The sequence below is a fragment of the Rhamphochromis longiceps genome, linkage group LG18 (genome assembly GCF_057381845.1).
Source record: "Rhamphochromis longiceps isolate RC_006_pf linkage group LG18, R_longiceps_female_GT1.1, whole genome shotgun sequence".
Classification (NCBI taxonomy): Eukaryota; Metazoa; Chordata; class Actinopteri; order Cichliformes; family Cichlidae; genus Rhamphochromis; species Rhamphochromis longiceps.
This window is the reverse complement of record NC_140574.1, coordinates 23,924,814-23,941,126: the sequence shown is the minus strand read 5'-3', so window position 1 is coordinate 23,941,126 and position 16,313 is coordinate 23,924,814. Positions and strand designations below refer to the sequence as shown.

The 16,313-nt window shown below is 41.6% G+C and overlaps 1 protein-coding gene across 7 annotated transcripts in view; it reads left to right on the top strand.

Moving 5' to 3' along the window:
• The window catches only part of LOC146648317 (SPRY domain-containing SOCS box protein 4-like), a 90,883-nt gene extending 74,720 nt beyond the window's left edge, over positions 1-16,163 (top strand). For all 7 annotated transcript variants that reach the window (XM_085388646.1, XM_085388643.1, XM_085388640.1 and 4 more), the window contains one exon: positions 13,631-16,163. In XM_085388646.1, the coding sequence (XP_085244772.1) occupies positions 13,631-13,758 (128 nt within the window). In that variant the 3' untranslated portion in view covers positions 13,759-16,163. The remainder of the gene's footprint in view (positions 1-13,630) is intronic.
• Positions 16,164-16,313: the final 150 nt, after the last annotated feature.

The window sequence follows — 16,313 nt, the reverse complement described above, 5'->3', positions numbered from 1 at the left end:
AATCAATTTTTTCTTTCTGTCTCGAAACAGCCTCACACTTAAAGCTTCTGTGTCGTGATAATCTGCTGACTTTCTGGTTTGATGTAGCCAGAAACTTGGCCCACTATTAGAAAGATTTAAAATATGTAAAAAGTAGTTTAAGCATATCAAGCCTTATGTTTAGGCTTGAGGACAAGAAACAGCACGGGAAAGACTCCAGTCCGGCCCACTGGACGACTCTGGAAAACTCTGGACTTAAAAATCTATTTTAATAATTTTTATGGGTGCTTTTTTTTCTTGGCTGATAAAGACCTCTCCCATGGCCATACATCAAAGTAATTAAGTAAAAAATAAAAATTAAATGACAAAATGACTATTTAATGACCATAGGCTATAGAAGTTTTTTTCTTTTGGGCCACAATCCTGTTTTATAATTACAGCAAAGTGTGGGAAATGAGCTGCCAGGACGGTTTTGGTAATTCTTAACATTTTCTTCTCACATTTTAAGCACAAAGAACCACACTAGCACATATCTTTTATTTACTACTGCAGGATTTATTTTTTTTAATCATTGAAGAAAAACTAACATATACTGTTGAAATTGCACTTCTTTTGTTATATTAAGACTTCTGTAGTTGAACTGGTCCAGCCCACAGTTGATCAATATGGGCTTTATGTGGTCCACGATGTAATTTGAGTTTGTCATGCATTTACATTAACTGTAAAACGTACGCAGTACGAGAAGTGCTGCTGCAAAAACACCGCAGAGATGGTTTAGAGTTGTTTGGTATCTATGGAAAGATTCTGCAAATACTTTTACAACCTTGCCCATGAGCTCGAGTGAAGGTTGAGTATACAGATGGGCTTGACCTGGTGCATACGTAATCAGGCCGTGAAGCGTGGTCACGTAGCGATCACATGAACACTCATGGGCCAAAGATCAATATGTTGACAGGCTTTTGAAGTTTTTAGTTTTCAGGGATGTAAATATGTTTTTCTGCCAGAACCTCAAAGAATCTCATCTGCACGTTATATGCACTGTGAATGTAAGCAGCCTTACACAGCCTTTTCTACAAGGGGAAAATAGAAGCGTAAATTAGCAAGGAGGCTATTTAAATCAGAAAGTCAAAAGTTATGGTAATTATCTTCTGTATTAAAATGTACTTAAGATCAGTACCCACCCCTGCCATGTGCTTGAGTGGACTTATTTGCCCTTGAGCAAGCTCAAAGGCTGTGCATGTGGACGTGCGTGTGCATTCTGTATTTGTTTTCTTCACACCGTTTGAGTGTTTCTGATCTTTTGTGATTTGGGGGATGTGTGTCTGTTTGCCACTTTGATTTCCTGCATTTGTGTTTCCCTCGGTAATGTGTGCTCTTTGCATCCGTTTTTTCTACCTGTCAACATTTTTGCAAGACAGTTTGTGCGTTTCCTTTGAGTAAATGTGTGGTTTTGTTTTTGTATTTCATGTTAACAGGAAAACAGTCTGCGGCTATGTGATAGTTTGGTTTTAGATTAGGAGAGGGGAAAAAAACCCAGCAGGTGTGACATATACCAAGGGGTCACATTATAGAACTGTTGTTACTCTGTGTATATGTACACAAGCTTAGGAGCGAGCTTTGGGATTTTGCATCAGCCCACATTCTAGCTCTGCCACCATGTGAAAACCTTGCAACTGCAAGTTTATTCATTTTCATATTGTATTGGCTTTAATTAAAGGATTAAAGGATTACATGCTCCTCTAAATTCTTCAACCTCTTGGGCTTAGCAAGCACTTCCTAAACAAACTGGATAATGATTAAAAACTGCACTGTCATCAGGCACAATGCAGACCTGGTTTTTTTTTTCTGTCTCTTGTTGACATTTTGAGATAATGCTGCTCTCAGCCAACAGCAATAAATTCTTATATGCCAGGAAAGATCAAACACGGTGACCTTAGAGAGTATGAAGAGGGAAGAGGATAAACTGTAGAGTGTGAAAGTGGAAGCAGAGAAGAAAGCAAGCAGAGGGGCTTCTCCTTTGCGGATAGAAGAGCGTCGCTGGAGAAAAGAGCGGAGAGGTGTATTGTTACAGATGAGATGAAGCCGTGGCAAATGGAGGGAGGAAGACTTGAGGGAGAGACAAAGGAAACGATCGTGTTTTAGTTAGACGTTTCCTCTCTGTGTAATGTGTGCATCTGTCTTCTCCACCCACTTTGGTTTATGCAGTTTGTGGTTTTACACAACTTAGTTAACTGCAAAATAATGCTGGGAAAATAGCATGCAAGTATAAATGTGGTCACCAAAAGGAGGAAATTTGGTTTCTTCAGTGACCACAACCCTACATTAGTGCTCCTTAACACTCCTGAGATGAAACCTCCCAGAAATCTAAGTATATATATATGTTGTGTTGATTAGCACCTAGTTAAACCTCTGTGCAATAAAAAGTAATAGGGTTTAAAGTGTAAAGATTGCTTATCTTGCTAATGCAAAAGCCCGTGTTCACAGCTCTGACAGTACATGCATGAACTCAAGAAGTCTTCTGTGTTTCCTGCGTTTCAGTAAAAGAAGCTTCTTCTCAGTTTCACTCAGAGAGCAGAGCAGTGCAGTTACTGCATCGCGCAAGTATAAACGCAGCCAGCGCTCATACCTTCAGTGGTTTCTTAAATCACTTCAGTTTAAACGTACGCACTGGTGTTAAACCTGCTGAGGAGCCAGAGCTACTACTGTAGCTGCTTCTGAGTCCAAGCTGTTTCAGCACTCTATAATTCCTCTTTATCAACATTCAAATCACATGAAGTGATGTCACCGCACTGCCGTCCAAACTATTGGAAACAGCACTCAGCTGAGCGACTGTGTCGTCTTTGAGCCATGGTAGTAATAAGTGTTTAAACTGAAGGCAAATGGACGTCTTAGTTCATGAAGGTGTTTCACCTCTCATCCAAGAGTCTTGTTCAGTTCAGTTCAGGTTGAACACTCATTGCTTGAAAAGTGATGGAAAGGGAACAACACCAAGAGTTCACCATGAACAGGAAAAGTGCGAAGTAATATTTTTAAAAATATATCATGAGAAGCACAGATCGTGACTGCAGTGGATCATTTTCACTGTTTTTAACACTTGGGTCCACCACAGCTCTTTGTATGTTATCACTTTACTCTTCTCTGCATCTGGAAAAAGGACCAACAACAACACAAGCAGGAAGCCCACAGACCAGTTGTTTGTAACAGCGGTGTTAATTTTGACAGAAAACTGATTCAGTGTGAGTCACAGTCTAAAATGTCATTTAGTTTTAGTCATAATTTAGAGAGCGAAATTCTTTTAGTTTAAATCGACTACCGTATTTTCACGACTAGGGATGGGTACCGGTGTCCGGTGCCATGATGGCACCGGTTCTGACATAAACGGTAGTAACCAGACCGAAAAGCAGCGCACATTTCGGTGCTTTATTTCGGTGCTTTTTTTTCCTGAGCTGTGATACACTTCTAGCCAATCATTTTATGTTTCCGAGGATAGTAGGCAGGCCCAGGTACGTACGTTCTTTTAGAGCAAACTCAGCAGCCTGCAACAAGTGCTTTAAGCTGATACTGTGATACTGTCAAAGGAGGTAACACCTCAAATCCGATGAAACACCTGGCGACGCATAGCGTTTTTTTTAAAAGCCCAGAAATGCGCCGTATTTGATAGCTTGCTGCGAGACCTCACACCGAGCGCATCTACTGCGGGTGGGTTGCCTGTTATGCAACATCCCCCAAAAACACGAAGAGGAGAGTCCTGGCCCCTAGCCCTGCCAGTGTAGCATAAATGATGACGGATGATGATGGCAGCAGCAGCCGTTCTTCTCTGCGTGAGTAGCTAAATGTTGTTCGTGTGTAATTTACGTGGAGTAGGCTAACCACGTTATTACATTAATGCATGTAAGGTGAACTAGCAAACATCATCATAGCTACATGCGGCTGTCTTCTTGTTTGATGGCAGATACTCCCTTCACCCTGGCCAAAAAGGCTAAAATGACCAAAGAAAAAGTGGAAAACAGTTAAACATGAGAGGTTTTTGGACAAAGTTTGTGTTTTTTCCATTGTTTAAGCACTGCTTCCAGCCAAGAATCATACCATATATGCCCCATAGCTGCAGAAAAGGCTAACATTGTTATCTTTTTACAAAAAACCAGCTGAGCATGAGAGGTTTTTGGACCAATTTTGTGTTCTCTATTCTTTAAGCACCGGTTTGAGCACCGTTTGAGCACCGGCACCGTTTCAAAAGTACCGATTTGGCACCGGTATCGGATAAAACCTAAACGATACCCATCCCTATTCACGACCATAAGGCGCACTGTGCTAAAAGGCGCAGTCTCAGTTATGTGTGCCCTTACTGTATTTAACACACACATAAGGCGCACTGGACCATAGGGCGCATACAAGTACCGTATGCGTATTTAAAAATAAAGCGGGAGCAAACCTGAATTCGGTACCTTACTCACATTTCTATTGCCGGTAATCGTCATCATCAACAACACACAAGCATACAAGTGTGCGTATTTAAAAATAAAGCAGGAGCAAAACAAAGTTTGGTACTCACATTTTTATCATCAATCAAACCCATCGAAGTCCTCATCCTCTGTGTCTGAATTGAACAGCTGCGCTAAATCTCCATCAAACATGCCAGGTTCACTGTCTTCACCGTCAGAGTCACTTTCCGTGCCGTGCGGCTCCTCGGAAACGATGCCGGCTTTTGCGAAAGCTCGAACAACAGTGCCAGCAGACATGTTAGCCCAAGCATCTACAATCCATTGGCAAATTGTGGCGTAACTCGCCCGGCGCTGCCTTCCACTCTTAGTGAAACTGTGGTCTCCACCGGTCATCCATCGCTCCCAGGCCGCTCGCAGCCTTACTTTGAACGGGCGGTTCACACCGATGTCCAGCGGTTGGAGTTCCTTTGTCAGGCCTCCCGGAATGACAGCAAGCTCACAGTTCATTTGCTTCACAAGTTTTTTCACATCGGCTGTGAGATGGGCACGCATAGAGTCACAGATCAACAGCGATGGTGATGCGTGGAAAAAACCACCTGGTCTCCTTACATACACCTCCCTCAGCCACTCTTTCATCATTTCCTCATCCATCCAGCCCTTTTCATTTTCCTTAATGATGATTTCTGCTGGAAACTTCTCTTTAGGCAAAGTCTTTCGCTTAAAAATCACCATAGGCGGCAGTTTCTGTCCATTAGCATGGCAGCCAAGCACAACAGTAAAAGAAGACTTTTCATACCCCGTTGTGCGTATCGCTACCGTGCTGGTCCCCTGCTTCTCCACAGTGTGACTCACCGGGATGTCAAAAGTGAGCGGGACCTCGTCCATGTTAGTGATGTGGCTGGGCTGGATGTTTTTGTCGCCGATGTGTTTGCTGCAGTAGGAGCGGAAGATGGCCAGCTTTTCCTTATAATCCGCTGGAAGTTGCTGCGCTACCGTAGTCCTGGTCCGGATGGAAAAATGGCACCGTTTCATAAAACGAAAGCACCAAGACGGACCTCCTTGGAAATGTTCAATGTTCATCTCTTCAGCTAGTGAAACTGCTTTTAGCCGAATGGTGACCGTCGAAACGCTTCTCCCGCTCGTTCTTTGCTCGATGATCCACCGCTCGAGTCTTTCCTCCAACTCGAGCCACCTCGCCTTATGTCCGCGGAAACTCAGCTGCGTTTTCTTGACCTGCCGGAGCTTGTTTTCCAGCTTCCTCCATTTGCGAACCATCGATTCGTTTATCTTAAATTCTCTCGCCGCTGCTCGATTTCCATGTTCCTCCGCGTAGCTGATGGCCTTCAGTTTAAACTGTGCTTCGTAAGCGTGTCTCTTTGCCATTTTCAGGGTTGTTAAAACAACGATGTCCTGCATAACGCACATACCTGTTCTTTTATACAGGTATGTGCGATTGTCCCGGTATATACGATCAACGCCCACACTTCACCCTTTAACGTTCTCATGGTGTTCTCTACTACGTCCTCCTTACAACACATAGGGCGCACCGCGCTATAGGGCGCGCCGCACTTTTTGAAGAAAATCTAAGACTTTTAAGTGCGCCTTATGGTCGTGAAAATACGGTAAATATCAGAAGATTATAGTAGACCGTATCTAAAGTTGATTCAGTGGACTAAAATATAAAGTGTAGAGATTTGCAGTGTACACACAGATTTATTTTCCTGTTTATCAAATGCAAATTGTGTCCACATGTCGACCCTTCTGTTCCTCCCAACAAGTGTTGACATTTCGTCGCATTTTCATGAGAAGCAGGCAGCTAGTTGTGCCCAGCCTCCTACCCTGTTTTTCAGTGGCACATCAAATGAAGCACATCCAACCTTACTGCAAATAGAGAGCACTTCTGATTGGATGACTTTAAAACTCAAGACTTTTCTGCATAGCTTTGACATGATCTCTCCAAAACACTTCCATCTAATTTTTATTCCTCGACAAAAGTATCTGTACATATTATCATAGTTTGTGTTCGTGCATTACTTTTTATTCAGTTGTTGTTTTTGTCAGCAAGAAAAAGCGGTCGTTGATGAAAACCTTGACGTACGTAACACCGTGACAGTAAAAAAAAAGCTAAAACTCTGCAGAACCATATTTCCCCTCATGATTCGTTAAGGGTCGCATGAGCCGAGGTGTGAATCGAGTCGAGGACTTTACGGTCAGAGGAGCCAAAGTGTGGTCGCACCTCGGCTGGAACTCCCCGTTAGACTTGAGAAATTGATGAAGGTTCTCAGATGAGTACCTGGAATTCAAATGGATAAGACCTTTGTGGCCCTTGTGTGCTGCTTTACCACAACCCGTGAGGACAGAAAGGGGACTGAGATGACTCAGTACGTGGTGAAGTAATGTAACACAAAAGCTACATCCTGTTGGTTTCCTTACTGAAAAGCATAGTGGTTTATGTGGGTCTGTGTGATGACAGCATCTTGTTATTGCAGTGTCAGGCTAACAAAAGTTTTAAGACAAGCTAGCATGATACAGACATATCTGCCATATCATCCAAGCAGATATTTGTTGGTTTTACATGCACAATAACATTTAAAACATATCCAGTATCAGTATTAACTAGCTAAACTTGCTTGCTGGATTCCAGTCAGAGGGAAATATAAGCAAACTTTTCCACCCAGATGTTAAATGTAATGTTGGAAGTTTTTTCATTTTCTGTCAGCACTTGTAGGCGTTACAAAGCTGTGTAGGTAGTCGATGATGCCATTTCCTTCAGAGCAGGCTCTCAAATGTGAGACAGCTAAAACTGTGAGAAACGCCCAAACGGAGTGTTAAAGCTTTGTTACCAGAAATATATTCAAAAGGTTTCACCAAAAAAACAAAAAAAATAGACAACAGCTGCAGGTCACTGTGGTGGGTTGGTTTTTTTCCTGAGACACAATACTGAAAAGTATTTCCTCCTGCCTCAGACCCTTTTTTCCGAGCGTTTCAGCATTCATCTGTCTGTCAGAATTTATTCAGCATCTGCTCGTCCCCTCAGGTCAGTTTTTACATCCATCATAAAAGTAATGCTGCTGTTGCCATTTTCACCCTCTCTCCTATTATCATTTTCTACAGACAATAAATTCTGCTCTCCGTCGCTGTGCGCCGCATCTCATTACAGGCGCCATGTCCCACTGTGTGCCCCTATTACTGCTTGTTCCCATCGCATCAGACCCAGGGTCTCCATTCATATCCATATAAAATGTCTAATCAGGGAACAAGTTCCAGACTGGCTGGGGTCGCGTCACACGTCGCATCAATCTGATATCGTCTAGTCACTTTCATCAGTAAACCATCTCGCTGAATGTTCAACGAGGTTTGACATCTTTGTAGAAAATAGATGAGATTGTGGAGGAAGTAAAAGCAGCTGAAAGGTTGCGGGTTTGATTCCCAGCGCACACAGTCTGTGTTATAGACTCAATTTAGAAAGCAGATCGCTGAAGGAAATCACTTTTCCGATGTAATTGGACTTCAGGTGATATATTGGCAATATTTAGCGATGATATTTACTCCTGCAGCAGTTCAAAGCGTGATTCTTCTTGTGTAATGACACAGAGGGAAATTACCTACTACTCACTGTCTGCACTGAATCTCCTTATGAGCTTCTCCAAACACTCGAGGAGAAGCTTATAGGATAAAACATGATGGAAAATGTGTCATTAAGAATGAAATCTTGTCATTACTACACTAAGCTTTCCCACTGAAGTTATTAAGCCAAACTAATTACTTCTGTAATGCAATACAAGGCTATTATACACATCTAGAGGGCGTCTAATGATTTATGTGGCTTTTTTTTTTTCAGCTTATAGTAAATAGCAGCCGCACAACCACCTAGAGCAAGCATAATAATATGAGCAGGCACCTGTGTTATATCTCCTATTGAGTCCACACCTTTGATTTATTGGCCTATAAATACCTCATACACTGTAAAAGATTATATAAGAGTGTCAAATACCAGTGTGATATGAATGCTAATGATACAAGTACATTTACTTACTGGAGTGCTTAAAAAATAAATAAATTGTTACTGCTTTCAAGTTGTTTCTGTCTAAAAGCCTCCTCAGGCACCAGTGTAGCTCACCTGATTCACCTGTGTGCTGCAAGGCTGTTGGAAAATCCCAATTGGACCCTGGGCCATTTGTTTGCTCTCTTACCTTTCCTACCTACTCTGAAACTGTCCTGTCATTGATAAAGACCAAACAGAGAAAAATAATAAAATAAAAAGACTTTCTAGGATGTTTTGTAGCTGTAAGGCATTTTAATGCACCATGGTTATCATTCACCTGATTCACTGCCAATCTTTAGGCTTCATTGCAAAGGAATTAATAATCCATCATGCGTAACGGCTACATGTAAGGCCGAAGCAGTGCAGTGTTGGATCCTTCAGTTTATTGAAGTAAAAATGACTCTTCCTCGAGGTGCTTTGATTTCCCCTTGTTATTTAACTAACAGCAGCTAATTAAGTCTCTGTTGTAGCAGAAAAAAATTAATGGCACAACCAGTGAATATTTACTTCTTTGTCTGATTATTTTAAGTCTTCAGGAAAGAGGAAAGGTACAGCTGACAGGGGCTCCCTCCGTGAGCAAGCAACAGTGCTGTTGCGTCGTAACTGAAACTGCAATAAACAAGCCTACAAGCATGTACAAATTAATTGGATGTGGTGTAAAATTGCTGCCTTTGATAAGTGAAGGCGCAGATCCCACACACACACAGACACACACCGTTAACTGACTGGCACTCAAAACATGTTGTAGCCACAGTAACTGTCTCTTTGACATTTTCAGATCCAGTCTTTTGCGCCTTAAGATGACTCGAATACCCAAATAGGTTTTTGCTGGCAGAACAAATGCTGGGATGCAGATCGAGCCAGCTTCGATTTCAGTTGAAGGAACGCAGAAGAATATAAGGCGTTCATATCACGTACGTTTATGGGATTAATCTTATCCGGGAAAAAGTGGAGTCTCCATAAAGATGATGACAGTAACGATGACAAGACAGGAGGTTGCGTATATACTTGACTGCGTTACGTAACGCTCACATATCCAAGATGCTTTATCTGTAGCCATCCACTAATTCGCCGTAACACATAAATACACTAGCCGCCTGTTTTCTTAGCAACAAAACAGCACATGTCACAGAGGATTTGTCAGATACACACTTCTGAACTCATTAGGCAGTGTGAGCATCGCAGGGATTTTAAAGCCCACGCCGATGTTTAACTCAGTGCAAAAAACCTCAAACATACCTGATCAGATTAAATTTCATTAGTTTCATTGGATAATATTTTAAGCCATATTTATATAAAGTCTCACAAGGTTTTTGAAACCTTTTCTTTCTTTTCCCCAGCAGCTTCACTCTTTGTTAGTTTTTGTCTTTAAAACACTGTTTTGTTGACATTTCCTTTACTTAAGTGCTCATTGCAAATACAGTACACAATCCCAGTGAGTAAATACTTTGAGAAGATTTGTCTCATTATTCTATTCCTGCATCAGAGACTGGGGGAATAACTAATTAAAAAGCAAGTCACAGTAAACTCTTTCTGTCTCTCTGGTCATCAGCCAGTGAGGTAGTAAAGCCAGCTTAGCATCCCTGATAGCTCTATATTTAGGTAGCTTACTGAGAACCTTCTGTGTTTGTTTGTGAGCTTTCAAACTGTGAATACGTTAAAATCCCAAACAGTAATCTGAGCCGCTAAAAGCTGTAGTTAAAAACAAACAAAACGTTGAAATGATGAATTAAGGAAAGGGGGAAATAATCAATGAAACATCAGTGCGTGTAAATCGTACATGTCACTCAAAACAGTTGTGTGCAGCTCATCGTATCAGATGCTGATGCTGCCGCAGAACAGCACTCATCTACAGCGTCTTCCGTTACTGTAAGGCGAGCAGCTCTCATAATGGCAGAGTGGTCGAGAGTCAAACAGAGGTGAAAGTAGAAATCAGCGCCGTCGTCGTCATTGTGACTGCGCATAAGTAACACGCTGTTGCTGAGAGCGAGTGTGGATGGGCATTAATGTGACAGTTACACAGCAAGGTGTGGAAGACGGCCTGTCTGCTGTCCTGTTGGCTTAACCTTGAACATATTCATTCACGCACACACACAGCTACAGAGGACGTGATGGTAGAGGGCATCCAGAGTTTACAAGGGAGGTCAGTGTGTGTGTGTTTTGTCTTCAGGAAGAACAGCAGGGGGAGAGGGAGACTCGCAGGGTAGCAGTGCTTTAATGTCTCTCCAGAATTTTTTTGCATTGCACTTTACACCTTGAAATTATTGCGGTTATTAATTAAGCCTTTTTCTCTTTGGTGGAGGAGATGTTTCCAGTTTTGTGGATTATAACAAAAGAAAACGTAAGGCCAAGATAAACGAAGCCGTGCGGTGAGGTGAAGCATGGGGCGAAGTAAGAACCCGATAAATGTTGGATCCTGATCACTTTAAAAGTGCGAGTTAAGGCATTTGGTGCAAGTCTTAAAGTGCCCTTCTAATTTTTCTGACTCATGGTCCTGCCTTTCCTTCCAGTTGGTGCACTGATGATTAGCTGTCACTGTGTGGGGGTGCATTACTACTTTGGAAGGTGGATGCATTAACAGCACAATGCAATAAGCCGTGTTTTATGTGACTAATGTTTCTTCAGGTGGAGGAGTTTTAGGATGTCTGTCTGACTGCAAAGTTAATTCCCCCTCCCACTCATGCCCCACTCTGCTCTACTGTATGATTAGGCCAGTCAGATATGGTCATCAGCACTAACTGACACTGATGATACTGTTAGCTCTGTGTGGAGGAGGGTGTGAGGTTAAGTTGTTAACATTCAGTCTAGAAAGTTCATATTTAGCACTTAGCTAACCAGCAGTGTGGTTTTTTTTTAAATGCTTATTTTATATTTGATTGCATAAACCACGAGCGTCAAACTTTCCTCCAAGTTGCATTCAATTTTTTTTTTTCAATTTAATTTTAGTCATGTCCTGCTTCTGAGATGCTGCTTGCAGCTGCAGAGCTTTCGTGATGTCGAGGTGTCAGACTTCGTTAAGTGAAGTCACATCTGTCTCTAATAATTCCCATAAAAGCTGTTGGTTCATTTCCTGTTCCAGCTCATGACATAGCGATTCTTTTAAATAAGAGGAGATATTCACTGATGGGGACATTTCAGTAAACTGGTGCAGGTGACCCAGTTTCTAATTTTAGTTGTGACATTTCTGACTAATATTTTGTTGTTACCTGACTGCCAGCTAACCTGGGTATGATTGTGGTATATTTGAATCCTTTTGAATCTTTTACCAGTTGTTAATGGCTTAAGTATCAACATTTAGAAGTTACCAGCCTGTAATTATTGTTTGTCTGCAAGGCAGAACCCACAACTTGACAGTCTAATTACAGCGTATCTCACCTGAAAATGAGATGACACACTGAAATAACAACTGCATCCTACCTGCATCTCACACAGCTTACAATTTATTCTACACGAGGTCATTGGTTAATATTCTGGAAGCTGCTAAAAGCTCAACACTGTGTGGTAATCTCTAGAGGCAAATACATTTAATATGTCATGTTTCTTTTTTAATTCTTGACTTATTTTATAACAATAATGAACCACTACATTAAATATAACTAGCCATTATTGACATTCACACATAAGTTATTTTATCAGTTACCTGGTTAATATTTTTGTCTGTAATTGAAAAGAAGCTTTTAAAAATCTGTTGATAGGCTGAGTTCATGAAACTACAGTACTGTGCAAAAGACTGGACCCTGTCTCCAGAAATGTATAACACATGAAATAATAGGTGGCTGTTAAGAAGCCATTCTTAAGGAAGGGAAACAGGGAGAAAAGGCCGAATCCAAATTTGAAATATCTGGTTATCAAATCGTCATCAGTTTGCATGGAGGAGGTCAGAAGAGAGGTGCAGCAGTAAGGGTCCGCTGCCATCTGTAAAACACGGTGGAGGCTCTATCATGGTTTATGGTTGCATTTCAGCCAGTGGTGTTGGGATTTTCCCAAAATTGATGGAATGGATTGTCCTCCCTCTAGAGCCCAGACTGAATCAGTCTAATCATCTCGAGAGAAAACAGAATAAAAGGCAGCCAACATCCAAGGAAAAGCTTTAAATGTCCTTCAAGAAGCCTGGAAAAATATTCCTGAGGACTACTTAAAAGAAGGCTCAGACTGAATGAAGGTGGCCGTACTAAATATTGACTTTCAAACTCATTCAAATTGTACAACTTGTCTCATGTGCTGTATTTCCACGTACGTTTGCACGTGCTTCAATAAGTCACTGCACTTGTTTCCTGTTTTTCCCTGCGACATATAAAGAATTATGAGGTGGCTAAAGACTCGTACAGTACTGTGGATTTCTTTAAATCAGATGAAATCACAGAGCCTAGAGATATTGTGTTTACTCTATGCTTACAAAAGTAATAAAATAAAGCAAAAACAGAATTTAGAGAACGTAGAACTAGAGAATCTGTTTGTTTTTTAATTTTTTTTAAGAAATTTCTCATCATTATGTAGTTCCAATATTTTTAGGTGGAAAAGTGATCAAGTTCATTACACATGTAAAATATAATTCATGTGTCTTAGACAACAGACAACAGCAGCACAGTTCAGTCTCCTCTCGTCCTCTGCTGTGTTTGTGTCGAACTGCTTAGACCGCCGCCTCCAGTATCCGTTACCTCCTTAACTAAAGCTGAAGGTCAGAGAAAAGGTTGACCAGGAACCTTGACTGTAGACGAGATGTAACAGTGTCACACCGATGTGGACTAGTTTGAACTTTGTGCAAGATATGAGTGTATTTATAACCCAGCAGCCTGCTTCAAATGTGCTCTTAATCAGCGGGAGAGCAAGTCGAGAAGCATGTGTCTCTGTTTCAGTGGGTTTAAAGTAGTGGGCGCGTTTAAGGTGTCATTGATGGCGCCAGCGTGTGGAAAGTGTAAATATTTAAAGGTGTGCATCGTCACCCTCTATGACCCATTTCTCCTTTTTCTAATCTATTCATGTTTAACAAACATAAAGAGGTGTTACGCATGAAAAAATGGCTGAGGTATATTAACGTGGACATCAAGCAGATGGTCATAAGGGCATTTTTTTAAGTGCAGGTCGTGTTTTCAGTTATTTGTGTCAAATATGTTGACTTTCCTCTAACTTTAAACAAAACCTCTCCGTTTTCCCCTCTCCTCAGCTGAGCCTCTTCCTCTGATGGACCTGTGTCGGCGTGCGGCCAGAGTGGCGTTAGGTCGGGACCGGCTTCAAGAGATCGAGCGCCTTCCTCTGCCCCAGTCCTTAAAAAATTACCTCCAGTACCAGTGACTGACATCGGTAGAGCCAGCTGGGAATACAAGGAAGTCCGAAGATGGATGATCGATGCAAGCATGTCCACAGTGGGAGCGCCACAGCTCTTGCAGATTTCTAAAAGGATGGATATAAAGATGGTGTCTGAACTGACGGGGGTCAAACAAAGAATAGGACAGCACCAGCTTCTTTTGGATTTTGAGCTGCTTTTTTCATTCGCGCAGAACTTGAAATAAATTCTTAGTGATGGCGTCCCATCAGTGTCTCACTCATCCAGAATAAAAGCCCATCCTCAGATGGCACAGCGTGGTTAAGCAGTCGAAAAGACTGTGGTAAGACGACCACCGCCACCTAGTGACGGGAATAAAAACAGCACAGAGAAAGCACACTAAACCCATCCACGGAGGCCTTTCTGACGTGCAGTCAGCGACCATTATCATTGCTGTTGGATCCCATAGAGAGTGTTCGTGATCTCCACTGGCGCAGGCTGCAGAGTCCAGATGTCCAAAAGGATTTTAGCACTAATGTTTTTATCAGATTGACATCGGGCCGCGACCAAAAGCTCACACTGCATACAGAGCACATCAAAGTGTGGCTAATGGGCTCTATGCACAGTTTGAAAGTTAGTATGCCAAAAGATATGTCCTGGCTTCAGAGAGACATTAGTTAAAAGATAAGCCCTTTTCAGACATGTAGCATTTCTGGCCCTTTTAAATGAAGACTTAGAAAGATATTCGTAACAACTATACACGCACATAATGTTCGTCACGTTATGAAGAAAAAGTGCTCTCTTGCACTGATAGTAAAAATTAGCTTAAGGCCGGGGGGGAGTCACTAGTTCTCACTCAGTTTTAAGATGTTTTAACATATGACAGATTTTAATCTACTGTTGTTTTATGAGATTCCAGTAGAGCTATATGGAAACCGTTTTACATACAGGATGTTTCTGATCCTGTATGTGTGGAAATCGTTGAATTAGTCGACTGATTTAACCAAACGGATGTTTAGGCTGAGATTTCTGCCGATTTTTGTTTATGGTGCAGAATTTTCAAAAAGCTATAAAAAAGTAAAGTGATTCATCCTTTGCTGTGTGCAAAGTCTCTGCAACCAAAGCTTGCTCTAATGTGATTGATCAGTAGAACTCCAACAACATGTGCACTACTAACTGAAACCGGAGTGCTCCCACTAAGCAAAATCTTGTCCCTTGATTTTGCATATTTCACATACAGAATCTGGTACTATCATAGCTGAACAAAAGCTGAGAAATTAAGGGTATTTAATGTATAAACAACTTTAATAAGTTAGATTGAGCTCATTAACTGTACTTCACTGCCCTACAAACTACAGATTGTTTGAATATGGAGCTCCCAAAACTTCTGGAGCAATGAGGCTTTCAGTTGTAGCAGATGTAGCTGACGATCACCAACAATAATCAGCAGCCTGTCATCAGACTTTTAGTTTAGTGGAACTGCTCTGCGTGTCTGAAAGGGGCCAATCATGCTTGTTGTGTAAAGTATTGGAATTTTTTTTACTTTCTTTTTGATTCTTTGTTTTGTTTTTTACGGCACTGCGAACCATTCCTCACCAGACACTAGATTATGTATTACGATGTCATCTCACAACCAAAGTATATCACAGGAAGCTGCAGAGTGCACGAATGTATCTGCGAGCTGCAGGTCGCGGGCCGGACACGCTGTTGGCACGAAGACGCCACCTGCCGCTGTTTGTAGCACCCCGCTGTAGCTCACCGCGGGCGGACGGTATCCGTCGCGCTCGCCGCACAACTGTCTTAATGACCACGAACGACAAACTGACAGGGGCGGATCTAAGCCGACTCGGTCCGCGACTCGAGGCTGTAGCGGCGCGGGCGATGTGCTGCTGGCTCATAATAGGATGCAGATGACCAATGCACAACCACACACGTGCTCACTGAAGACCAATCACGTTTTCTTTCCAATTAATGACTTAAGTCACTTTTTTTTTTTGGTTTGATTTTTTTTTTTTTTTTTACTCTTGGGTTTATATCCTTCATTAATATTATTATTGTTATTGTGAGTGTGGGGGTCTGACTGATGACGGTAGGAAGACGATGTTTATTTATAACAGGCTAGTTCTGTTTGTTTCATTAAACTGATCATTGATGGTTACATTCAGGTAAATTAAATGCAAAGATGCTGACGATGAAGGGAGAGAAATTAAAAATTGTTTGTTCGATGCTGCTTTTATTATTATTAATATTATTTTATTATTATTAATATTATTATTATTTGTGATGGCGGTGGTCTTACCTCCTGTTTCTGTAGGTTAGGATGGGGGAGGAAAGGACCTGTTCACGTACGTAGTCGAATGTATGGACAGACAGTGCAGTTGAGATGTCAACAGACATGAAATGTGAATAAAAGCCAAGTGAATTTCAAACTAAATCTCTGTGTTTCTCTTCTTTACTTCATCTCGTAAACTGGGCCCGAAAACAGCAGACTGCAGGAGCGTTTACAGTGCTAAAGTCAGCCTAAACACATCTTACAAGAAAAAAGGTGAATAAATAAGGTGCGAGTCCGTTGGGTCGACAGTTT